Source organism: Lathamus discolor, chromosome 3, assembly GCF_037157495.1.
Source record: "Lathamus discolor isolate bLatDis1 chromosome 3, bLatDis1.hap1, whole genome shotgun sequence".
In the NCBI taxonomy this organism is placed as follows: domain Eukaryota; kingdom Metazoa; phylum Chordata; class Aves; order Psittaciformes; family Psittacidae; genus Lathamus; species Lathamus discolor.
In genome coordinates this window covers 67,305,542-67,330,334 of record NC_088886.1, presented here as the reverse complement: position 1 = coordinate 67,330,334, position 24,793 = coordinate 67,305,542, and the positions used below count along the sequence as shown (strand labels likewise).

The 24,793-nt window shown below is 46.2% G+C and overlaps 1 protein-coding gene across 1 annotated transcript in view; it reads left to right on the top strand.

Moving 5' to 3' along the window:
• NDUFA10 (NADH:ubiquinone oxidoreductase subunit A10) overlaps positions 1 to 22,362 on the top strand; it is a 37,873-nt gene extending 15,511 nt beyond the window's left edge. Inside the window, exons 8-10 of the mRNA XM_065669705.1 lie at positions 620 to 705; positions 7,105 to 7,213; positions 21,929 to 22,362. Of these exons, the coding sequence (XP_065525777.1) occupies positions 620 to 705; positions 7,105 to 7,213; positions 21,929 to 21,997 (264 nt within the window). The 3' untranslated portion in view covers positions 21,998 to 22,362. The remainder of the gene's footprint in view (positions 1 to 619; positions 706 to 7,104; positions 7,214 to 21,928) is intronic.
• Positions 22,363 to 24,793: the final 2,431 nt, after the last annotated feature.

The window sequence follows — 24,793 nt, the reverse complement described above, 5'->3', positions numbered from 1 at the left end:
GGTTTCTTATGTAGCATGATGGGTTTTACGCAGTGTAAGCAGCAGCTCAGGGAGGGGATTCTGCCCCTCTGCTGTGCTGTAGGAAGATGCCCCCCTGCAGTCCTGATCCAGCTCTGGCTCAACAGCACAGGAGGGATGTGGAGCTGCTGGAGCAAGTCTGGAGGTAGCCACGGAGATGCTGCAGGGGCTGGAGCAGTTCTGCTCCGGAGCCAGGCTGAGAGAGCTGGGCTGGGTCAGCCTGGAGAAGAGAAGGCTTCTTAACGGGACACCTTAGAGCAGCTCCAGTGCCTAAAGGGGATACATGAAACCTGGAGAGGGGCTTTGGACAAGGGCCTGTAGGGACAGGACAAGAGTAGTGACTTTAACCTGCCAGAGGGGAGCCTGAGATGAGCTCTTAGACAGAAGCTCTGGAGCTGGTGCCTGTGTGCTTGCACAGGGAAGTAATATGACTGGGAGATGATGTGTTAGCTTCAAACATTGGCATTGTGAATACAGCTTTAACAGCTAAGCGGTTTTGCTGGGTGACTGAATAGTAGATTTTGATCATCTCATTGATTTTTGGGTAGCATGTTCATGATCAGACCACCTCTCAGATATGACTTTTGTTTACTGATTCCAGGTCATTGAAGACATCGAGTACCTGAAGTTTGACAAGGGGCCATGGCTGGAGCAGGATGATGTTTCTTTCCATCATTTGAGACTTTAGTAAGTATGATGTCTTCCAGGAGCTGCACATGACTTAACATCAGATCTCAGGGAAAATGGTGAAAGTCATGAGTTTTTAAAGGAGTGCTTATATTTGCACCCTGATTTGGCTTTTGTCAGAAGGTAGTGGTGATATCAGCAGGCTTTTGTAATGTAGGTGCTTGGCACTGTAATATGTTGTGGTATGTTGCTGCTGATGATGATCAGACAAGAGACTCATGATGAATAGATCCCCATCCCATTCACAAAGCACAAGAGCTCTCCAAGCATTTCCTCAGCGGTGTGACCTGTGGCCCTTAGGGAAGGTATTGTTGTGAGCACTTCTGTTCCTGGGTGATCATAGAAAAACATTCTAAACCAGAACACCTCTACAGTTTCTTTATCTGGAACACATGGATGAAAGTGTAGGTCTGATCTCTTTACATACACATCAGTGGTTTGGTTCAACATATTTTGGAGTTGGAGGACTACATCTCTTTCCTGCTCATCCCTGTGAGGGTGCTGAGGCGCTGGCACAGGGTGCCAGAGAATCTGTGGCTCCCCCATCCCTGGGCAGTGTTCAAGGCCAGGTTGGACACCGGGGCTTGGAGCAACCTGCTCTAGTGGAAGGTGTCCCTGCACACAGCAGGGGTTTGGAATTAGTTGAGCATTTAGGTCCTTTCCAGCTCAAACCATTCTATGATTCGGTGTTGGAACTGAATCGCAAAGCATCCAATGCTGAACTCGGGTGCTAATTCCTGCACCTTCAGGCTGATCCTTCCCTTGAGTATTCCAGTGCCCAAGTAGACAAGAGCTTGTCGTTCACAGCCCTCTGCAGATATGTAGCTGCCCCATGCCTGCATGAACTTTTCCCTTTGGAAAGACTGTGGGAATTTTAGCATGTGTGTGCTTGCAGCCCACAAGGCCGGTGATATCTTGGGCTGCATTTGAAGGAGCATGGCCAGCAAGTCAAGGTAGGGGATTCTGCCCCTCTGCTCTGGTGAGCCCCCATCTGGAAAAGGCATCCAGCTCTGGAGTCCTCAGCACAGGAAAGACATGGACATGTTGGAGAGGGCCACAATAATCAGAGGATTGGATCACCTCTCCTATGAGAAAAGGCTGAAGATTTGGGGTTGTGACAAGACCCCAAAGGGTCTTAGATAAGAGAAGACTCCAGGGAAACCTTATTGTAGCCTTTCAGATGTTAAGAGGTGCCTATAAGAAAGATTTTATCAGGGCCTGTTGTGGCAGGATGAGGGGTGATGGTTTTAAACTGAGAGGGAGATTCAGGTTGATGTGAGGAATTCTTTACAATGAGTGTGGTAAAATACTGGCACAGGTTGCCCAGAGAGGTGGTGGATGCCCCATTCTGGTAGACATTCCAAGCCAGGCTGGGTGTGGTTCTGGGCAACCTGATCTAGTTGAAGATGTGCCTGCTCATTGCAGGGAGGGTTGGACCAGGTTAGCTCTGAAGGTCCCTTGCAACACAAAGCATTCTGTGATTATGTTCCTGGTGGGTGTCTGTTCCGTATGCTTGCACATGCTGCCCTCTCGTGGGTGTTCCTGGAAGGCTGCACCAGGTATTTATTGTATTCATCTGCAATTGCTTCCTTCACTGACGCCGTTTTGCACAGCCCACTGCTGCCTTGGGCTGTCTCACATCTGGTGCTTGGCAGAGGAGCAATATGCTCTATATGAGAGGGTGCTGCAGTTGTAATCCCACTCTGGTGCTCGTTGGCTGTTGTCACTTTTGCCTCTTCACCTTCAGCTGGCTACAGCATGTTTGATCAGTGGGCAGGGGTCAGAATAACTTTTTCATTGCATGTTTATAGGCTCTAATATGTACAGAAACAAGGTCTGGTTGGACAGGGCTTGGAGCAACCTGCTCTTGTGGAAGGTGTCCCTGCCCCGTGGCAGGAGGTTGGGACTGGATGAGCTTTAAGGTCCCTTCCAGCCCAAACCAAACCCCAGCAGGGCTTCTGACTAACTTGGTAATACAAATAAGTTAAACTGGTGAGGCACACCTGTATAAAACTCAGTTGCACAATGACACCTTTCATGTCCCTGCCTTGCCCTCTCTTTCCCTAATAGAATAGTGTGTTTGTGAGGTATAACATGCCTTGGTAAAAGGTTGAACATGTATATATTTGTGTATGGAAGTTGAAGGGATCTTCCAGAGGATGCTTCTCACAATCCTCCTTTCTCTCCAAGTGCTGAGTCCAACAGAAACCACTCAAGGAGCCCCCCCCTGTTGGCACTAAACTGTCTCAGGCATGTTTTTGTCTGTGTCCTTAGCCGTGAAATTGGGTGTCTGTCAAAGCATTGCAGAATCAGTGGCTTGGAATGAAGAGCTGTAGTTGGTGTGATGTTGCCTGTGTTACTTTACCAGCTGATGGGGGGACCTTACTGCATTGGACTTGTTTCATCAGCCAGGTCCACAGTAAATCTGCCCAAAGCTCCTTTGGAATTTGCTAGAGCAAAACATATTTTGTGTGGGCAAATCTTTGGCTTTTTTCATCCACCACTAATTTAATTAACAAAAGAAAAAGGCAGGTATTAGCATTTGTTTTAGCTTGATGAAGTAGGAATCTAGTTACATTTGGAAGCAATTTAGCCATCAATAAGCTTGCCACTCTCATCTGTTCCATTGTGTTCAGTAATAACTATTAAGTGCAACCCAAACCCTGTGTATTAAATCCTCCAGTATCATATTTGGTGTGACATAAGACATAGGTGTTGAGGTTGTTACTAAAGGGCCTTGTGTCTGCAGTAACTTATAATGCCTAAGTTCTCTTAATGTTTCTTTAGCTTCTTGGAGCTAACCGCTGAGCCTCACTCCTGTTTCCTTCCTCTACATTTTGCTCTGGTTAAAGGAAATCTTGCAACAGGGAAGCATGGGAGCAAATGAGGGTGACCCTTCAGTGCTGTTTCACTGTGCCATCAAGCATGCTTAGCAAAGGGAAGAAGTGTCCAGGTGTGAATGTCTGTCTTGGCTGATTTCAGATAGCAGGACTGTGCTTGCCAGAGGGGGATTGGACTTACTTTTGAAGCTCTTTTTCCTGGAAATTCCAAAATCTCATAAAGCAATTGTAAAACTTCTGGCAGCATTGAAAACACCTTCATAGTATCCCCGCCTGGTTTGGGTTGGAATGGACCTTAAAGCTCATCCAGTTCCAACCCATTGCCACAGACAGGGACACCTTCCACTAGAGCAGGTTGCTCCAAGCCCCTGTGTCAAACCTGGCCTTGAACACTTCCATCTCTCCCACCCAGCTCTACATGCCCATGGCGTGAGTCAGGAGCATTTTTCCTTCCTTCTGGTCTCACAAGCATGGGTAAAAGGGAGAGCGTATCAAATGCTGACAGGCTCGCTTCCATGTGTTGGACCTTTCCCATGGGAGGCAGGGAAGCCGACTGCAGCAGCGCTTGAGGAGCTGTGGCTGAGGTGATAAGGGTGTGAATAGCAGAGGAATGAATGCCACCCACTCACTCAGATTCCAGCCTGGAACACAGCAACCACTTGGTGAGAACCTGCTTTCAAGGTGTGCAAGGGAACTGTCTGTTTTCCAGTGGGATTTGCTTGCCATTTCTCAAGTTACTTTCATGTATAAAGGCAGGATTTAACTAGATGTATTTTTGTGTCTAGGCCTCTCAGACCAGTGAATGCTTTCTAGGTAGGAAGAGTGGTTTTCTTATCCTGTGTATTCTCACTTCAGGCTTTGTGACTATGCTAATATCATCAGTTGAGAAATCATGGCTCAGGCTATGTAAGCTGTGCTTTGTTTGGCTGACTGGTTTTTCTTCTTTTCAGTCTCTACTTCCTTTACCCTTCCTTGTTCAGAAGTCTTTGCAATGTCCTTAGTGGTAGGCAATCTTGGGACATTGTTTTGTACACAGGTGGAAGAATAAGCTGAGTTATTGGTGTGTTAGCAAGTTTCTTTTGGGCCAGCATCCTCTAAGCTGCCTGGAAGGGAAACAGGACTTCCTTCCCAAAAAGATGCAGGAGTGCATCAGTCCCACTTCCTCCTACATTCTCATGTGTGTACTGCTGAATGTAGTGGATGCAGTAGGTGTGTGATGGGTGCATTTGGAGAATAGCTACCAGTTGCTAAAGCCTACTTAGAAATGCAATTCCTGTGTAGCAATGGGAAGAACCTTTTCTAATAGGATTATGGATGGTTGCAATGATTGTGAGCTGAAATCTGATGTTCTACAGCGTTAGGATCACGCAGTCACTTACATGCTCTTTAAGTTTGAAGTGTGACATAATATTATGGGTATGTAAAGCATGCTCTGGGAAGCTGTGTTGCTGCATGGGGAGAGCTGCTTCAAGAAAATACAGTTAAGTGCCAGAAAAGGATAAATAGTGCTCATTTAGTCCTGGGAGAGAGAGAAATGAAGGAAACAAAAGGTGCCTTTTAACACTTCCTGCTGAGAAGTAAATTAGTTCTGGCAAGCCAATGTGCCTCTTTAGTTAAAGATATTGTTGTGGCAGGTATCTTTGAATGGTGCTTTCAGTTAGTGTTCAAAGTTACTTCTTAAGGTACAGAGCAGAGCTGAACCTGGAGGAGCCCCCTTGGGTTGCACTAGGTTTGTATGTTTTTGTGGTGCAGTGATTTCTTTGGAAGCAGTGGTTGTGAGAGTAATAATGTTTCAGGAGCAGCAGGTTTCCCTCCTTATCATTATCTGAGCTATATTGTGCCTGGGATTTGGCCTTTCTTGTTGTCCTTTGGCTGAGATTCATGGAAGAATGGATTAAGTGTAGACTGGTTGACTAGTGTCAAGTTCTGCTTCATCTATGCCTGGACACATCTTTCTCCTACAGACTTGGAAGGTCCAGAACATCTGCTGCTACTTGGCAGGGAAGAAGGGCTGGAGATGTTTATTCACTGAGAGATGAGTGGATCTGCCACAGCCTGTGCTGTTAAGCCTGAGCTTAGTGAGAGGTCTTCAAGCATTGCCTGCACTTAGGGAAAGAAGAGCTGGTACCTGAAGGGCTGCTTTCTGCTGGGGTCTGTTTCTTTTAGTTCTGGGTTCGTCAGCAGTATTAGAGCTGATATCTTCTCAGCAGACCCCCAGGAGAGGAGACTTTGCAGGGGCAAAGCTGCTCTTCCTGAAGGATGCTGGCATTTAGAATTCAAACCAATTGCATCATCAAATCACTGTTCTGGGTTATTCCAAGCTGGCAGTGGGGTGGGAAGGCTGGCATTGGCCAACAGGAGGACCAGTGCTAATGAAAAGAGCTCTTGCTGTGTTGGAGAGGAGGCAAAGGAGGGCTCATTTCCTTTGTTTGCAGCATATGTGAAATGTACATTTAATGTAGGTGAAGATAAATAATGTGGTAGTTGATGGGAATCCTCTTTAGTGTTCATCCTGCTCTTGTAAAAGGACATTTACCCTTCTATCTCAATTTTCACTAGATTATTGCAATTCATTGTTTATTTGTCTGTAGTAGGATAATCTACAGTGAATTATCCATCAGGCTACATTAGCAGACATAGTTTACCTCTTGAAACTCTTCAGTGCTGTGAGATAAGGTCCCAACAGCTGGAATTTAGGGGGAAACAATGAATTGCTTCAAGATGATGAAGTGTGTGTTGCTGAGGGTGTTTGCATTGTGTGTATGTGTTTGTAAATGCCATTCACCAAACCCAACACAATTTACAGTTTCAAGTGCTCAGTTTGGTCACCATTGACTGCAAATAGATGTATTTTGCCCCCAAAACATACAGGTGGCACTGTTGCTCCATTCATGACACCAAAATGCAGAATGTGGCTTTCTAGCAGTTTCTCAGACATCTTAAATGAGGAGTATTTGAAAAGGCTGGTGCTGTGCAGGATAGTTTTGATGACCCCTGGTATCTGTTTTGGTACAGCAAGCTTCTCCCAGTTAGAGCCAGGGAAGATGCTAGTGGCACTGTTTTCAAACCCTGGCATTGCCTCAGCATCCAGCTGTTTAGGCTGGGAATCTAGGGAAGAGCATCACCTTAAATGAACCCTGAAAAGGAGTAAAGTGTGCTAGCTAATCAAACAGGAAGGAATGAAATGAAGCTGATTTAGCAAGATAGTGTGTGGGATTCAGCTTTTCATTTGCTTTTCTAGGAAAGCAGAAAGCTTAGAGGTGCCTTAAGGAGAAGGCTCCCAGAAATGACAGTGTCTCCAGGGGGGGAAGGAAGAAGCAAGGAGAAGTTGGAACAGGAGCAAACTGGAGGCAAGGGTGAAGGGAAGAAACACACTAGCTGTGTGAGGAAAAAGGACTAAGTATGCATCATAACCAGGAAAGAGCCAAAACCTTGTACAAGGACTCAACAAAAAAGGGAGTTCTTTAATATTTGATCCAACTTAGAATTGATGTCATTTTGGGCCGGATGTGGACTAACTGCTCCTTTTCCTTTCTTTTCTTTCTTGCTTCCTCTGCAGTGTTCAGGACAAAGATGGAGTGCTGGATCCTTCAGCTGTCCCTGTCTTCATTCCAGAGATCACAATTGGAGGCACTGAGTTTGATAAGACCTACTATGAGTATCGCTCGGTAAGTGATCCTGGGAGTGATGAGAGCCAAGGGGTAAGCAACGTGTTCCTAACTGGCCTGTGCACAGCTTGGCTCTCAATCCCGTGTACAGGGATACCCAAAGTTGTGGATTTTGCCCAGATCCCCACCTTTTTGAAAGCCTAACTTCCTCACAAGGGGAGTAATGAAGCAGGCTGTGTGGAGACCTCAGAGCAGCCTTCCAGTGTCTGAAGTGGGCTACAAGGATGCTGGAGAGGGACACTTCAGGGACTGTAGTGATAGGACAAGGGGTGAGTGGTTCAAACTGAAACTGGGGGAGTTCAGGTTAGGTGTAAGGCAGAAGTTTTTTCCTGTGAGGGTGCTGAGGTGCTGGCAGAGGGTGCCCAGAGAAGTAAATGCTCTACCCCTGGCAGTGTTCAAGGCCAGGTGGGGCAGAGCCTTGGGTGACCTGGTCTAGTGTGAGCTGTTCCCTACCCATGGCAGGAGTTGGAACTGGATGATCTTAAGGTCCTTTCCAACCCAAACCATTTGATTCTATAAGCTGGTTTTCATTTTTGATCTTTAGATGTGGGCTAAAGGATAAGTAGTTTTCATTTGCTTCTATTTGTCTTGCTCTGATTAGTGTTTGACCTCTGAAATGTGAAATAATCCACTGAGTCAAAGAAAAGAACTGAAACCCATGGGCACTTCTATAAAGGGCACTTCTAAAATCCTGAGGGGTGGGGTGTTTTTCCTGGAGTAGGCTGTGAAGGAATGAATGTTAAATTGCTTCCCAAAACTGGTGCTGATTTAAACAGTGGGTTTCTCTAGGAAAAGCCTAATATGGCTCAGTGTTCTTTAGACCTCATGTACGCTTCCACACAATGTTTTAACTACCTGCTTGCCTTTCTGGTTCTGGAGACACCCAGACAACCTGGCTTCCAATTGACTTAGCACTTTGCCCTGTTGATTACTGTTATTTACATGGGGTCCTCTCATACTGTGTGTCCAGACATTGTAAATTCTCATTAGAGAGCTTGTGGCACTGCTAACAGTTGCAGGTGATGGTCCAGTTTCAAGCTGGGTTGAAATCTCTGCCGCTGCATTGGTGTTTCCTTCCCCCTCTTGAAGCAATCACTGAAGACAAATGAAGATCTATATAAATAGTTGTAAACTATGATTTGCTTAGTCAAAATGCTCTCATTTTTTCTGTTCCTGTCACTATACAGTCTCTTCCTGAAATGAAAGTCATAGAATAATAGAATGGTTTGTGTTGGAAAGGACCCTAAGATAATCCAGTTCCATGGGCAGGGACGAAAACTGCAATAGACAGGTTGGTTTGGAAAATCTGACCTACCAGTGTGTTCCTCTTGGAATGTCAGTTCCAAAGTCCCTGTGGATATGTAACAATTTGTTTCTCTTCATTTAGCTATGTAATAAAGAGGCTCCTGAATTCACCCTGTTCTGCCTCAATCCATATTTAGTCTTCCCAATTTGTAAAGTAGGCTCAAGCTTAAGGTTGGAGCAGCAGGAAGCATCTCGGTACTCCTTGAGGTTTTCTAATGGGTCTGAAAACGCCCTGGTCCATCTGAGAAATTGCCATCAGAATTCCCTGCTTCTTGCTACCACATTTTGAAGTCCAAAAGCTCAAGCTCAGACTGAGGATTTTTGGAGCCCTTTGCTCCAAGAGATGTCTGTGCTTGTGCAGCACATATTTCAGAGGGATCTGCTGCGTGACTTGTTGCCAGCATGCAACATCCATCTGTACTGGCAGTGCCTTTCTTCTGAAGATGAGAGGGTTTGGGGAGCTGAAATAGCACTTTGGAGTGGAGCTGGGAATTATTGAGGCTGCCTGACACACAGCTAGATGTGACCTTGGTGCTGTGTGCTGAGAACCAGTGGTAATACTTCTGAAAGCTAGAGGCTGTACAGCAGCACGGTCCTCTTTGTCCACTGGCTCATCAAATAGCTGCCTTCCAGGCAAAAACTGTACCCTGCCTTGCATATGTATCAAAAGGGATGCTTAGGAGGAGGAATGTGGATACCTGGGATGGAAAGCTGCACTCTTGGATTGCTCTGCTCGATGCCAGTGAGTTGGCAGCAGAAGCTGAGTGCTGTCAGTGCAAAAAGACTATTGCCAAAATCTAATCTCCATTCTGCAGGCATGCTTTTAGGCCCTGGATGAGGAAAGTACTGTGGAAAGTGATAATGTCCTTTGGAATAATGAGGAGTTGTACACTTTATGAAGCATTCTGTTCAATTCAGGCAATACTAGCTACTCACTGGATGCTTAGACACATGAAATCCTTCAAGGATGGGGAATCTGTAGGGATGCTGTACAGTGTAAACAATGTTGAGTTTTCCTACTCCTATAAGCTACTGGAAGGGGAAGCACAAAGGCAGCCACACACACTGTTTCATGTTCTAGGAATTGAATTCTGTGTGTTGAAAGGCCTTAGAGCAGTTCCAGTGCCTAAAGGGGCTCCAAGAAAGCTGGACAGGGGCTTTGGACAAGGGCCTCTAAGGACAGGACAAGGGTAACAGCCTTCTATGAGGAAGTGACTAGGTGGAGGGATGATGGTAGAGCGGTAGATGTAGTTTTTCTTGATTTCAGTAAGGCATTTGATACTGTCTCCCACAGCATCCTCATAGATAAGCTAAAGAAGTGTGGGCTTGACGATCAAGTAGTGAGGTGGATCAAGAACTGGTTGAAAGGAAGAAGGCAGAGAGTTGTGGTTAATGGCGCAGAATCTAGCTGGAGGTCTGTGACTAGTGGAGTTCCTCAGGGGTCGGTGCTGGGACCGGTGCTGTTTAATATTTTCATCAATGACCTGGATGAGGGAACTGAGTGCACCATCAGCAAGTTTGCTGATGACACAAAACTGGGAGGAGTGGCTGACACACCAGAAGGCTGTGCTGCCATTCAGCGAGACCTGGACAGGCTGGAGAGTTGGGCGGGGAGAAACTTGATGAAATTTAACAAGGGCAAGTGTAGAGTCTTGCATCTGGGGAAGAACAACCCCATGTACCAGTACAGGTTGGGGGTTGACCTGCTGGAAAGTAGCGAAGGGGAAAGGGACCTGGGGGTCCTGGTGGATAGGAGGATGACCATGAGCCAGCAATGTGCTCTTGTGGCCAAGAAGGCAAATGGCATCTTAGGGTGCATTAGAAAGGGAGTGGTTAGTAGGTCAAGAGAGGTTCTCCTCCCCCTCTACTCAGCCTTGGTGAGGCCACATCTGGAATATTGCGTCCAGTTCTGGGCCCCTCTGTTCAAGAAGGACAGGGAATTGCTTGAAGGAGTCCAGCGCAGAGCCACAAAGATGATTAAGGGAGTGGAACATCTCCCTTATGAGGAGAGGCTGAGGGAGCTGGGTCTCTTTAGCTTGGAGAAGAGGAGACTGAGGGGTGACCTCATCAATGTTTACAAATATGTAAAGGGTAGGTGTCAGGATGATGGAGCTAGGCTTTTTTCAGTGATATCCAGTGATAGGACAAGGGGCAATGGGTGTAAACTGGAGCATAGGAAGTTCCACGTTAACATCAGGAAGAACTTCTTTACTGTAAGAGTGACAGAGCACTGGAACAGGTTGCCCAGGGGGCTTGTGGAGTCTCCTACACTGGAGATATTCAAGGCCCGCCTGGACAAGTTCCTGTGTGATGTACTGTAGGTTACCCTGCTCTTGTGGGGGAGTTGGACTAGATGATCTTTTGAGGTCCCTTCCAACCCTTGGGATTCTGTGATTCTGTGATTCTGTGAGGGGCAACTGAGATGAGCTCTTAGGCAGAAGTTCTTCCTTGTGAAGGTGCTGAGGCGCTGGCACAGGGTGCCCAGAGAAGCTATTGCTGCCCCATCCTTGGCAGTGTTCAAAGCCAGGTTGGACACAGGGGCTTGGAGCACCCTGCTCTAGTGGAAGGTGTCCCTGCCCATGGCAGGGGGTTGGAGGTGGATGAGCTTTAAGGTCCCCTCAGCCCAGATCAGTCTGGGATTGTATGAAACTTTGAAGATCCATGTTTTTCCTTCCAACTTTGTTTAGCAAATGAAGGTGGAGATTTCTTTATAAAACAAGCCTTATGTTCAGAGGTGATGCAGCATGAGATCAGCCAGTGCAGGATGAGCTTCTAGACATACAAATCTTTGCTATGAGGTTGCTGGATCTAACAAGAGGGAACCCTAAGTCCTTGTGCTTGCCCATGTCTATGGTTACAGCAGTGCAGTTGAAGACAGTAGGATTATAACCCACATGACTTGTAAGTAAAGCTTTAATGATGGTATAATTACAGAACTTTAACTTTTCCTTGTGGGAAATCTGTGCTTTGAAAGTGCTTGTATTGATGTTTACCGCAGAAACACAGTGCTTTGCAGAGGGGCTTTTTGTCCTGTAACTACTCATAAACCCTTGATCATACCAATAGGCAGTAGAGTGCTGTGTTTTTCAGAGGTGGATGTACACACTTCATGCTGTCTAATAATGGTGCTTTTCAGGGATTCACAAATTCCAGGCAGAAGCTGGATTTGCTTCATAATACTCATAAGTCAGGAGCAACCAAGAAGGAGGAGGAGGAAGCACTCTTCAGAGTCCAAGATTTGCCTAATGTGTGCTTTTACACAAACGAATGAGGTAGCCATAGATAGCTCTGAATCCTAGAAACGTGCTATTTTGTAATGTAAATTCTCTAAGTGTTCTTTTTGCATGTGAGGAGGTGGCTTTCTGCAGCCTTCTCTTAGCATCAAGTCATCTGGCAGGGTTCGGCTGCTCTGCTCAAGCAGTTGTAAACTTCTAAAGATGCTTTTCTGGCAAGGAAAGAGTAACCTTTTAGTCAGGATCTGTAGATCAGAGATAAGCATGTTCATTCTTCACTGAAGCAACAGTATTTTAGGAACTGTCAGACTAGTAAAGACTTGACTACTCCCTTTTTCCCCCCCTTAACAACTGCTGTATCTCTGCTTTCTTCCAACTGCACACAATCCCTATGGATAATGCTCCAAATTCCATGTGCGCCCTGCGAAGCTGGAGCGCTTAAGCAGATGTGTTTGCAGAGCGGATGAAAACAAATGGTTCTGTTTAATGGAATCATTGTGCTTAAATAATGTACTTATGTACTTCACACTCCTGAGCACTGTTGGCAAGTCCTGCTGCATCCCCTAGGGGTGCTGAAAAAAGGCTTCTTTGTGTGCAGGCTCTTTGCTGTATACCTAAAAATGCAGCTGTGCTGTCTAAGGTTCGTATTCAAGTCATCACCTCTGTCTTTAGGTCTGAAAACAAAGCTGGAGATGTTCAAAATAGCCTTTGTCACTTCTTTCACTGCAGAACATAAGGAAATGATCAGCTTATCACAAAGTGTTCCACAGCCTGGAGTCCTGGAGATCACTCAGTCCATTGGAATGGGGAATTCCTTCACTTCGAAGAGCTGAAAGCTTCCTTTCTCTTGTTACCCAGAGAAGCTGTGGCTGCTCCATCCTTAGCATTGTTCAAGGCCAGGTTGGATGGGGCTTGAAGCAGCCTGGTCCAGGGTATTCCTACCAGTGGCAGGGGGTTGGAACTGGATGAGCTTTAAGGTCCTTTAGAATTTGGTTGCTTTTCTTACCTTAGCCTTTCTCTGTGGAGGATTAGATTGTGCAGTAGGAAAAGTATCCTGTCCTCTTTAGAGTCTGCTGGAATTGTGTAAGTATATGTGCTGGGGTGTATATTAAAATGCCCAAGTGCTTGGGCACAGATTCTTCTTCAGACAGGCCTAGGCACCTAAAAGCTCCCTTTGTGCTAAGGCAGATCCTGTACCAAAATGTATCTTTTGTTAGCCTGACTTCCAAAGGAAGTCAGAGATTCGTACTGTATCCTTGAAGCAGACAGTTGTGATAAATCCTTTGAAGGATTTATTCCATCCTCTTGAACTACCTTCATAGTCTCTTCCTATCCCAACATGACTTCCAGCTCCAGCGAGTGCCTGTGCTTGTGTGTGTCGGGCTTTCTTAGAATAGCTTTAGTTGGCTTCTTTCAACCTGAAGTGCTTCCCTTCCTTGCTTTACCCTCTCACTGCTTTGCCCTGCTATGCACTGGCTAGTTGCTGATCGTGGCACTTTAACTTTGATCCGTTGACTCTCTTCCTTCATGATTCTCATTGTCCTCCTTCAAACCATCTTGTGCAGTGTCACTTGTTGTGGTGAGCTAAACTTTGCATGTGGACTATATCCCCTATGTGAGGAAAGCAGAGCCTTACTGAGCAGCCGTAGTGATCCTGCTTTGTCCGTCCTTGTCAGTGCAGCTCTGGATTGAGCAGGGACAAAATGAGTGGCTTAGATGTTTCCACCTAATACTTAAAGCAAAAGGTGGAGAGGCTCTTATTTTGTTTCCCTGTCCTTTTGGTGGAAAACTGCTTTTGGAGTATGGGGATGCTGACCATGAGGCAAGGCAAACATGAGTTAGTTACTGCTATGAGGTGCAGCCCTGCTCCCATAACTGTGTCTCTGACAAGTCCCTTCAGCTTGCTAACCTAGCAGAGATAGAGTTTTTATTCCTTACATCAGCTCAGCTGCCTTGTTATCCTGCTCCTCCTCCTCCTCCTCCTTTCTTCCTCAGGACCTGGGAGTGTGTGGCTGGTAGACCCCTGCAGCTTTGCATAGCAGCCAGTGCAGAAGAGGCAACAGGTTAGAGGGGAGGAGAGTCCCATGCTTTCCCGAGGCTTTTTATTACCCTCTTTTTCATAAGGATGCAACCTTAGGAGGGGAAATCCTCACATGTGCAATGTCTGCCAGACCTCCAGGTATTTAGAGAGATGTCGAGAACTAGCTGTAACACAGAGTGAGCTTTTGAGTGATGGGAAGGTTGAGCCCGCAACATTAATCACATCTCAGCCTCACAACCCAAATCCAAGAGCATGTGAAGATCTTAACTAGCCCAACAGGGAGAACATTAAGGGAAGACTTCCTCCAGAGTGCAGAGCACTCCTGGCTTGCACACAAATCTCCCATTTAAAAGACCCTGAACTACAAAATAAATCCTTGAGCTTTGAGGAAGCCAAAGTCTTGCTCAACAACAGGGATTGTTTGTGTCCAAATGATGCAGTGAGGTTTGTGCTGATGCTGTGTGCTGAGGTCCTCAACATCTTGGCCTTGGACTGTTGTATTGGATTACAATAAAAGCTACAGGCTTCCCTAAAAAAAAAAAAAAAACAACCCCTTTGGCCAGTTATACTTGTATGCACAGATGATATTACCCATGCATGCATATAAAGTACAGCTGCTGTGATAGGCCTTATCTAAGCCATGAATTCTCTTCCTACTCTGCAGGAGTAGGGAGATTGAGATATCTTCGTTCTCCATGCTTGTGATTGTTACCAGAATGGCTGTCTTTGATACAATCTGCTGTTTTCTCTCTCTTGCTATCTTGGCATTATGAAGATCCTTTTGTTTAGGGTCAAGGTCTTCCTTTCTAATTCTTATATTAATGGAGGGATTTGACAGCTCTAGTAGCCAGCCCTCTGCTCTTGAATCCAGGGAGGAATGAAAACAGACACGTGATAAATAAGGAAAGGCTTAATTTAAGTTGTTCTTTTTTATCTGTTTTATCTCTGCAAAAATATTTTTAGCCCTTTCTAAAGTAACAGGATGCTGCCTGGCTTAATATTGGTAAGAGCAGAAGATCCAGAAGGATAACTAAAACCTAGGAATGACAAAACTGGAATAGGTTGCCCAGAGAAGCTGTGGCTGCCCCATCCCTGGCAGTGTTCAAGGCCAGGTTGGACACAGGGGCTTGGAGCAATCTGTGCTAGTGGAAGGTGTCCCTGTCCATGGTAGGGGGCTGGAACTGGATGAGCTTTAAGCTCCCTTCAACCCAAACCAGTCTGAGATTCCATGAACCTAAGGAGAGGTATTGTGAGAGACTTGATGCGTTTTACCTGTCCTGTTAGAAAAGCAAGCTTATGGTTAGTGTAACACTTCATCTGGCTTGGATATACTTACTTGGCTTTTTTCCTGTATTAAGTTTGCTCTCTGTAGTGGATAACTGGTATTTCTAACATATTTGTTAAGGAAATACAAAGTACAGATTATTTTGCTGCTATTGAGAATAGTCTTAAGGGCAAATAGGCAGTGTGGAGGACCACTGCAATAGAATATTTAGCTGGGCTCTGTTGCTTGCTTTGTCCTACAAAAGGAAGGCTAGAGATACACCTTACATTGCTTGTGGTATCTGTAGTTGTTCAGCTTGTCACACATTCAACTTGTCCTGCTTAAGCTCCTGTGTCCTCCTTATGGATGCTTCTCTTTCCAATAGGTTTCTATTGTCTTGGCTGTCTTTTTCAATACCTGAATGAAGGGTAAGCCAACATTCACTGAGCAATTTCAGCAAATTGGATTGGTTTTAACCTAAATTCAGTAAAGGTTTTGGGCCCTCTTGTTATTTGGCCTTTAGTGAATGTTAACAGCCTGAAGAGTTTTTGTATTAGTAAAGAATGGCAGGAGTGAAGCTGTAAGCAAGTGTCTATCCAATGCTGTGCCAATCCTTTGGAAACCAAACCAGATGCACCTTGAATGTGTGTTTGGTGAGTGTTACACTCCCCTGCCCTTCTTTTGAGCTGTTGCTCTGTTACATAGGAACCAAACTCTTCCAGAATACAGCCAATACATGAAGCTGCATGCTCCTAGATTATAGGTGTGTGCCAACAGCAAATGCTGACAACAATCTTCTGGAAGTCAGGATTTCTACTGGAAAAAGCAATAGCCTTAGTTAGCAGTGCTGGAAGACGCTGTTATTGTGCTTATTAGAAACAGCCACTAGCCGAAAGGATTTGGTTATTGATGAGAAAGCCCATGCTTGCAGAGCAGCAACTCTGGTTTCAAGTGCTCTTTGATCAGTGCTGCTCCGAACATTCTATTTATAGATATAATTTAGCTGTTAATCTAAGCCATGAGTAGAAAGCAACATAGGAATAGAAGGAAAAAATCTAGGAATTCCTTCTGCTCCTGGACTCTTGGCAAACCACAGACTCTGCCCTTATGGATGGAGACCTTTTCAGGTTGTTCAGACTCTCCAGAGCTCTCCCTGTACCTGTCTGCTTGGCAACCACTGTGAGGAGTTCTGAAATGCAGGTGCAGCGTGTAGCAGACAGCTGGCTGCTGCTGTGTGCTGCTTGCTCTGCAGCCTGAACCACTTGATAGGGCTTTTCATCATGTTTATAGCTTTGAGAGACACTTCCATGGCAGGGATCTTCATTTAACTGAGGAGAGGATCTTGTTTTCATCTTTTTCCTAATGCTCTTTTCAAGTTGAGCAGTTTCATTCCTTTGAGCTGGCTCTACCTTTGGGTACAGCTCATTTCATTAGTTTCATGCTCTATGTGGTAGATTTTATCGCATCCTTTTGGAGCTAATCCTTGCTGCCAAGTGAAATTCTGCACAATGTGATGCAGCAAAGCAGGACTTGAGTCTCTGTCTCATCCATTTCCATGGAGTGGAAAAATGTGTGACATTACAAGAGCTCACACTTGCTTCCTGCCATGGAGATGTGTGTGAGCTGTTGGGTTTGTCCACTGGGATCTCTGTCCTGTCTGCTGCTTCTAAGAGCAGAGACTGAATTCTTGCATTGCAAAGCATGTGTCTAGGTGGCCGCTGTGGTAATAACATGGCTTTTCTTACTCTTCCTGGGAAGGATGGTTAAGCTTTGATGTGATGGTCAACTGCTTTCTGTGCCACTTACTGCTGGACTTTTTGGTGCCTCCATGGGTCATTTTGAACTGATGTTAGTGAAGGACCTTAGAGTGTTTTGAAGGGATTTCGTTGACCTTGTGTTCTGCTCCTTACCTGTGGAGACGTGGTGTTAATAACTGATCGTACATCATAGAATACACTACTATTATTATTAATGTGGGCATTAAGTCACACCTTTTCTTTGGTCTTATTCAGGTGTGGTTTGCAGGTAACACATGGGGAGTGTTCCTGTGAATGTGCCAGCCACTTGCAAATGATGAAGTGATGTGGCTTTGATGATTGTCATTATAGTTCTGACTGGGAAATGTGGATGTAAAGCACTGGGCTTATGGAAAAGGCAAGTCTCTTCCAAATTCCTACTTGATTTCCCATAAAACCTAGTTTTGTCAGTAGTATCCTTCAGCGAGGAGTCCTTTAAGCCGCTGACTACCTGGATCTTGTACTGGAAAAGATGGTGAATACTGAGTCCCCCGTCTGTGTTCTCTCAGCTCCTGGTATGTTCCGTAGAGCTTTGTCCCATCTCCTTTTCATCATCTGTTTTCTAGGCTGGGCAGTCTACCTCTTCTAGGTGCAGTCTCAGGGCTGGCCACTTCTTCCTACTCCTGCCCTTGTGCTTGCTAAGCAGCTATGGGCAGAATAGGCTGGGAACTTGAGCTGCATGCTCCTTGGAACACCAGTTTAACCATTTCTTGTCAAAAAAGTAGCACTTTCTCCATGCCCACATCTTAGTGCTCCCACCACTCTTCTTTGCAAGCTCAGTGAGCCAAACAGATACCAGACCACTGCATAGTCACCTAAAACTAACCTAGCCAGGAGAAGTGAATATCTTCTCCCTGGGCAAGGGGGTTGATGGAGCTTGTGGAATGATCCAGCCGAGCTGCAGCAGCAGAGATGAGCAGATGCAGCAGAGATGAGAGGATGAGTACTGTAGGAGCTGCTCTTGTAGGCATTGTGCTCTTCATTCCATTCAGCCATGCTGTGCAGTGTATTTTAATTTGGCTGGTTTAATTCAGGCTCCTTGTGACATCGGACAAATGTTTCTTCTGGCAGGAAGAGGCAGAAGACCACAAGAACACGAATGAACCCTGCTCCAGTAGTTTTCCAAATCATAGATTCATGGAATGGTTTGGGTTGGAAGGGAGCTTAAAGCTCATCCAGTTCTAGCTCCCTGCCACGGACAGGGACACCTTCCACTAGAGCAGCTTGCTCCAAACCCATGTCCAACCTGGCCCTGAACCCTGCCAGGGATAGGGCAGCCACAGCTTCTCTGGACAACATAATGCTCAAGTGCTAAAAGATCGCCAGCTTCCTCCCCTCTTCATAGTAGTGCAGCTTATTTGCTATGGTCCATAAGTGAGCCTTGAAGACCTTGGGAACTCGTCTGTTCCTTGTACCTGGCACAGACAGTGCGCAGACCATAAATTCACATCCACCTGCTTGCTGGGTAATGTGGGATTTGCTTGTTGTGCCTTCCTCTTCCCAGTTCTTTTTGGGGGGCTATTTTGAAAGCTTGGGTGTAACATACCCGCAAACTGGACTGCCTCTGACAAGCCCACTGTGAACACTGGAATATGAATGAATACTTATTCTAAAATTGGCTTTGATGTAGTGCATGTCTTTAAGCAAAGGCACATGGGGGATTTGTTTTGGACAATGAATGGAATTCTCGTGGGACTTCTATCTTGTAAAGAGGGTACATTTACCCAAGAAACAAAACTGTCAACTCCTGTGTTTTCCCAGAGAGCTCCTGTTGCTTTAATAATGCACTTATCTGGGACACTCTTCAAGTATCGAAAGGCCAGTTATGTGGTGCCTGGAAAGGCGCAGGGAGAGCTGGGTTTGTGCTTGAATTAACAGATACAGGCTGGTTACAGCAGGTCTAATGTCCTCCTCAGCCCACCACTGTACGTTTGCAGGGCAGAGATAGCAATCATTTGCTTTCATCTCGCGTCTCCTCTTTGCTCAGCTGGAGGGGCTCTTAGGAGGGCTGCATGGTTTCTGCTGCTGTTTAGACAAGACATTAAAGACAACTTTAAATGAAACCCCTTGGAAACAGCAATCAGGAATGCCTTGTGACAAGGCAGGGGAGGGGATGCCTCATGAAGGAGGTGGAAGTTGTCTTTTAGGCTGATGTTTTAGGGCAAGAAGTGTCTTATTTTCTGACCTTCAGTTGAATAATAAAGCCCACCCCATCAAATGTCACTCCCCCCTTTTCCTCAACACAACAGGCTTCATCCTGGATTCAGTAGCTGGGGTTGTGGAGTTGAGTATAGATTTCATCAAGTTGAGTCCTGCTTGTCTCTGCAGGGGCTGCTCTATCAAACAGCCTTCTGAAAGGGGAAATCATCAGGCCAAGTCAGGTGTCCTATGTGAAACCAGCACTTACGTGGAGATGAGCAGATGATCTGTGCTTCATTATTTGTAAAGGCTGCCAGTGGAGAGCTTATTTATAGAGGAAGAGTTTCATTATAACAACATTGCTTGCTTCAGGCTTTCTCCCAGAACTCATTTCCTTTTGCTTGGTGGGTTCTTGATTCCATTTTTGTATCTTGAAGATGACCACTGTTTTATCCTTCCTGGAGATAGGAAGGAGAAGAGGCTCTGGACATAGATTCTGCTTTTGAAGCTAGGACCTATGCAGCTCTGACATTCAGGTCATGGTCAGTACTGTCTGAAGGGGATTGCTTTAGCACCTGGGACTCCATAGGATCCCTCAGTTCAGAACGATTGCCAGAGCAGCTCCTTCATGCACTGCATGTTGCTGGCTGGTTTGGTTCCCATGGCTCAGTTATGTAGTGGGTACAGAGCCTGGTTTCTGTGTATTCAGGCTGAAACTGTACTGCAAATGTGTGTTGCTTTTGCAAAGCAACTTGTGAGGAGATGGTTTGATGACAGTGTTGTTGGCACGCTTGTGGGGAGTCTTCTGTCACAGGAGTGTGTTTCTGCTGACCCAACACAGCCTGCTTTGCCTGAAGGAGCTCTTCCATTGCCTGCAGAGAGAGCCTATACACTGTATAAAGGCAGCTTGCTATTTCAACTATCCTGGCAGGCTTTCTCTTGTAGTTCTGGGTGTGCTGGGTCTGTAACCTCTTAAAATGGCTGCCACTTCAACAGCCTCTTTGCCCACATCCTTAAAGCTGGAGGTAGAACAGCCTGGCCACTGTTTTTTGTGTCTGAAACACTCCCTGAATGCTTTTGCACTGTGTCTGCACGTGGCAGCAGGCTGAGAGGGCCAGGCTGGGCTTCCTGTGCCAATGTACTATCCACACTGTTGTGTGTATCCTCTTTATCCTAACCATGGTGTAAAGTTATAGCTGTGGGACATCTGTTCGGTTGGCCCAATGGACTATAGCTGTTCAGGGTCTCATGTCCTTTCACAGGCTTGGAGGTAACAGACTCTTACCTCTAGGTCTAGACACAGCTCCTTGAACTCCCAAATAATAGAGTGGTTTGGGTTAGAAGGGACCTTAAAGATACCTGCTTGCAGCTCCCCTGCCATCAGCTGTTGGCTCAAGTGCTAAGACTGCTTAGAACCACAGAATCATTGAGGGTCTAAAAGACCTTTAAGATCATTGAATTCAAGCACTGCCATGGCCACCACTAACCCATGGCACTGAGGGCCTTGTCCCCACGTCAACACTTGCGGGGACAGTGACTCCAGCCCTGCCCTGGGCAGCCTGTTCCAGTGCCTGAGCACCCTCTGGGGAAGGAATTGTTCCTCAGCTCCATCTAAACCTCCCCTGGTGCAGCTTGATGCCGTTTCCTCTTGTCCCTCCCATCCCTTGTTCCTTGGGAGCAGAGGCCAGTCCCGTCCTGGCTCCATCCTCGTCAGGCAGTTGTAGGGAGCGATAATGGAGTGATAAGGGAGTCTTCTCTTCTCCAGACTGAACCCTCCAGGTTCCTCATCTGTTCCCCATCACACTTGTGCTCCAGGCCCTGCACCTGCTCCAGTGCCCTTCTCTGGCCCTGCTTCAGCACCTCAATGTCTCTCTTGTAGCAAGGGGCCCAGGAATGAACACAGGATTTGAGGTGCAGCCTCACCTGCCACACTGGTGCTGATAAAGGCCAGGATGCTCTTGTCTGTCTTGGCTGCCTGGGCAAAGGTACTGCTGCTGTGATTTACCTCTGTTTGTTCTCATCTCAGTGATAACTTGCTTTGTCTCCGTGATGAGAGTGCAGACTCTCCAGCTTCCCTGGTACATTTAATGTCCCCCTTCCAGTGCTCTAGTACATTTAATGGCCCCCTTCCAGTGCTCTAGTACATTTAATGGCCCCCTTCCAGTGCTCTAGTACATCTGATGTCCCTCTCCAAGCACTCCAGTCCATGCAGTAGGCTCAAAACTGCTCCTTGCATGCCAGCTCTTGTAACCCGTACAACCAGCCCAAGCTGCTGAGATGCTGCCAGAAGGAAAGGCTTCCTGCTCTGCTCCCCAGCTACAGTGAGGTGCAAATCAACTATCCAGAGGGATAACTTGGTGTAGCATTACTGTGCTTCTTCAAGCCCTGGTTTGGGAACTGTAGCTAAAGGCATGTTCATGCTGCTGAATTTTGGGTAGGGGGTGAGTAGTGGTTTCTGGCTTTGCTTTTGGAGACAGGCAGATGATGCTTTTGCATTAATGAAGTTAAGTTCAGCTCTTGAAGTCTAAAGATGTGATTTCATTTGAATGGTTTAATTTAATGTTGTCATTAACTCAGTATTTCACGCGTGAAATATTTCATGTATTTAATAATGTATTCCTGGTTTGGCATGAGATTCTAGTGAGTGATTGCTGTATGCTGTGGTTAGAGGTGTCCTCTCTTCCTAAAACTGGGGACAAGGGTGTGCAGGGGAGAAGAGTTGGATGAATCCAGCTGCTGTTGTGCTGTTGAGATTATCAGCCTAGTTTTAACAGCCATTATGGCAATAGTGGGTTTTGTGGGTCCCCCCTGCAACTGCACAGCTCAGTTCTGTCAAGTAATTATGTTTTAATCGTTGTGTGGTGAAAACAAATGTAAAGGTTTCCATAAAGAGCAAAAAGACCCATGTTTCTGACTGATCCTTCCTGCTTTCTCTAGCTTCCTGGTCGCAACTTCAGGCAAGGCTACAATGCTGATGTTGGTGACAAGTGGATCTGGCTGAAATGAAGTCAGCTTCCTTCAGAGCCCTAACAGCGATGGACCACACCACTTGAGTGAAGCAGCAGAGTTCAGTGTGCTCCTGCTCTCCATCAGTTGTGTAGCATGAAGAGAACACTGGTTAAATCATTTTCCAGCTAAGAGAATAAGCCCTTAGAAGGGAAATCACTTTATTCAGCTTTGTTCTTCCCTGATGAATTTGGGGTGCTTTGGATGTTGGCTGGTTTATGTGTGATAGCAAAGTGATCTGGGATTACAGGGCCAGACTTGAGATCAGCGCTGGACTTGCTCTTCATTAAGGCTGTGGTTTATTATCCAGGATTCTTGTTGTTTTGCTGAATCAAAAAAAATTAAACCTGTCTCTCACAAGTGAATTTCTTGCTGTGTCATGCATGGGGTTTTCTTAGTTTCATTAGAAGAGTGCACATGCTAAGAAACCCCAAGCTTGGATTGTGTTCTGAAAGCCTCTTACTGGACATCAGCATCAAAGGAGGAAAGCAGAATGTTCATTGAGAGAAGGGAATAAATGTTGATCTGAATTGAAACGGTATAAAACCCCTCCAAACTAATTGCTACCAGTTGTACTCCGAGCTTCTTCCATTGCATGGGCATGACATGAAAATGTTTGTTGGGAATGAAAGACAAATGTAATTATTATTTTTGCAAGTCCCTGAAAAGTTGGAATTCTTTGTGGAGAGATGATTCATTTGGTATGAGTTAGCACCAGAACTGAGGCATCTTGGCACGGGTTCAGGCAATGCTGTCCAGAGTTAGGCTGCAGTGATTCTGTGTTTCCAACAAGGGGCTAACTCCTTCCCTCACTGAGTACAAGTGCTGCCAGGCATTCTGCTGCCTTTGCATTCAGCAGCCAAGCCTCTTTCCGTATCAAAACTAGGATGAAAAGATTCCTTCCTTGGGGGCCTGGTTGGATTACGTGATCAGTGGGATATAAATGTGGCTCATCCCACTGATCACTTAGCATTTTCTGTCTGGGTTTTATGGCTTTAAGGAAGCCAAAGGGCTGACTGCTTTGATGCCACAGGGCCAGTCCTGCACTAATGCAGGTGGTGTCCTCACAGTGCTGGGCTGCAAGTGAAAATGCAGCAGAACTGGTGAAGTCCTATAGTCCTGTGCATTTCTTGAACTGCTGCAAGATGATCTGTGCATTTTCACCTTCCAGAGGCTGGTTCTTGGGGCACTGGACCTGGTGCAGCTCAGCAATGGGCTTCCTTATCCCATGTCTCCTGCAGGTAGGTGTATCTTGGTGCACTCATGCCTGAGAAGCCGCTAGCCTGAGCGGCTGTTGTCTTCTATGCATTGAGATCCTGAGCAATTAGTGTTAGCTGTTCTTTCCCTATCCAGAGCAGCATTTCTCAGCAGTGAGTAATGAGCATGGAGATGAAAAGAACATCTGCTGTGGCTTTCAGTTGCCTTTGGAGCAGCCCAGCTCTGTTTTTATAGGTGTCCTCCACCTCAGCCTTGCTGTGACCTTCAGGTACTGTAACTCACTTGGGTGGTGAATCTCCTAGAAGGTAAAAGCACTGTTTGGGCTGAATGTAGTGCTGAGGAAGCTCTTGGCTTCAACTTTGCCATAATGGGGCACAAGGAGGGTGCAGAGCATTCCTAAAAGCCTGCTCCAGCAGCACGAGAGCTGACCTGAACTTTGGATGGAAAGGAATTGAATTCCAAGCAGGAAAAGCAGTGGGATAAGGCAGAACGTGTGTTGAGATTACTTCTTTTTTTTGTTCTAATCCAGGGTTTAACTCTGCTTTAGAAGTAAAACTGTTTATCAACCCTTTCTGTAAAGGAAATTGCTTTCTCTCCCATTGCTGTAGGAAGGAGCTGTGTTCTTCTCTTCCCTCCTCCCTCCAACACCTCAGAAAAACCCATCTCTTTGCAAACCAGCTGTAAAGATTCTGCCTTTTGAGGACTGTGCTGTGCCAGTTGGATGTATCTGTCTTCATGGGAGGCTGGAGAAGCTAAAATGGCCCAAGTCCTCTCTGCTCTTCTGCGTAGGTGTGCGTGTGATAGCATCTGTGGTCTGTCCTCTTATCCTGAGTTCCCACTGCCTGTGTTAATGTGTGGGGAAGTCTGCCTCTTGCCTGTCATATCCTGCGCTTGATTCTGCATGCTTTACTAAGGCAGATCCCACGGGAATGGTGGTGGTTCTGTTACAGCCATCAAACCATGGGCAGAACCATCAGTGTTCGTGGTGGCTGCAATCCTGCAGGTCACTCCACCTTGGATTCACTTTTTGGTTGCATAGAAAGGGGAGATGGGTGGGAATGGGTCCTACCACTAAAATGAAGGCTTGATGTGCTACAGCCTCACATGAGGTGGTGAAGATTGCTTCTCGGCCTCGGGAACCTGTGAGTTCATGCCAACACCCATCCCACTCTAAGAACTCTGCTTACTGCTTTTCAGGTTTGGTCTCTTCACCATCCACCCATGGCCTTTCCTATGGTTGACTGGTGCATGTTTGTGCTTTGCCAGTATGTTCATTAGGCACTTCCTTGTCAGCTGGGGGGCAGCTGGAGCTGTTATGGGTATGACAAGGTCAGCCTCTGTGCTTAACTGCATGTGACTGAGCCTCCTTGTGCTTTGCACTTCACATTGAGATACTCAGGTTGCCCAGAGAAGCTGCGGGTGCCCCATCCCTCGCAGTGTTCAAGTCCAGGTTGGACGGGGCTTGGAGTGACCTCCAAGGTGTCCCTGCCCATGGCAGGGGTTGGAACCGGATGAGCTTTTAAGGTCCCTTCCAACCGAAACCATTCCATGATCAATGAAAAGGATTCTCTCCTCCAT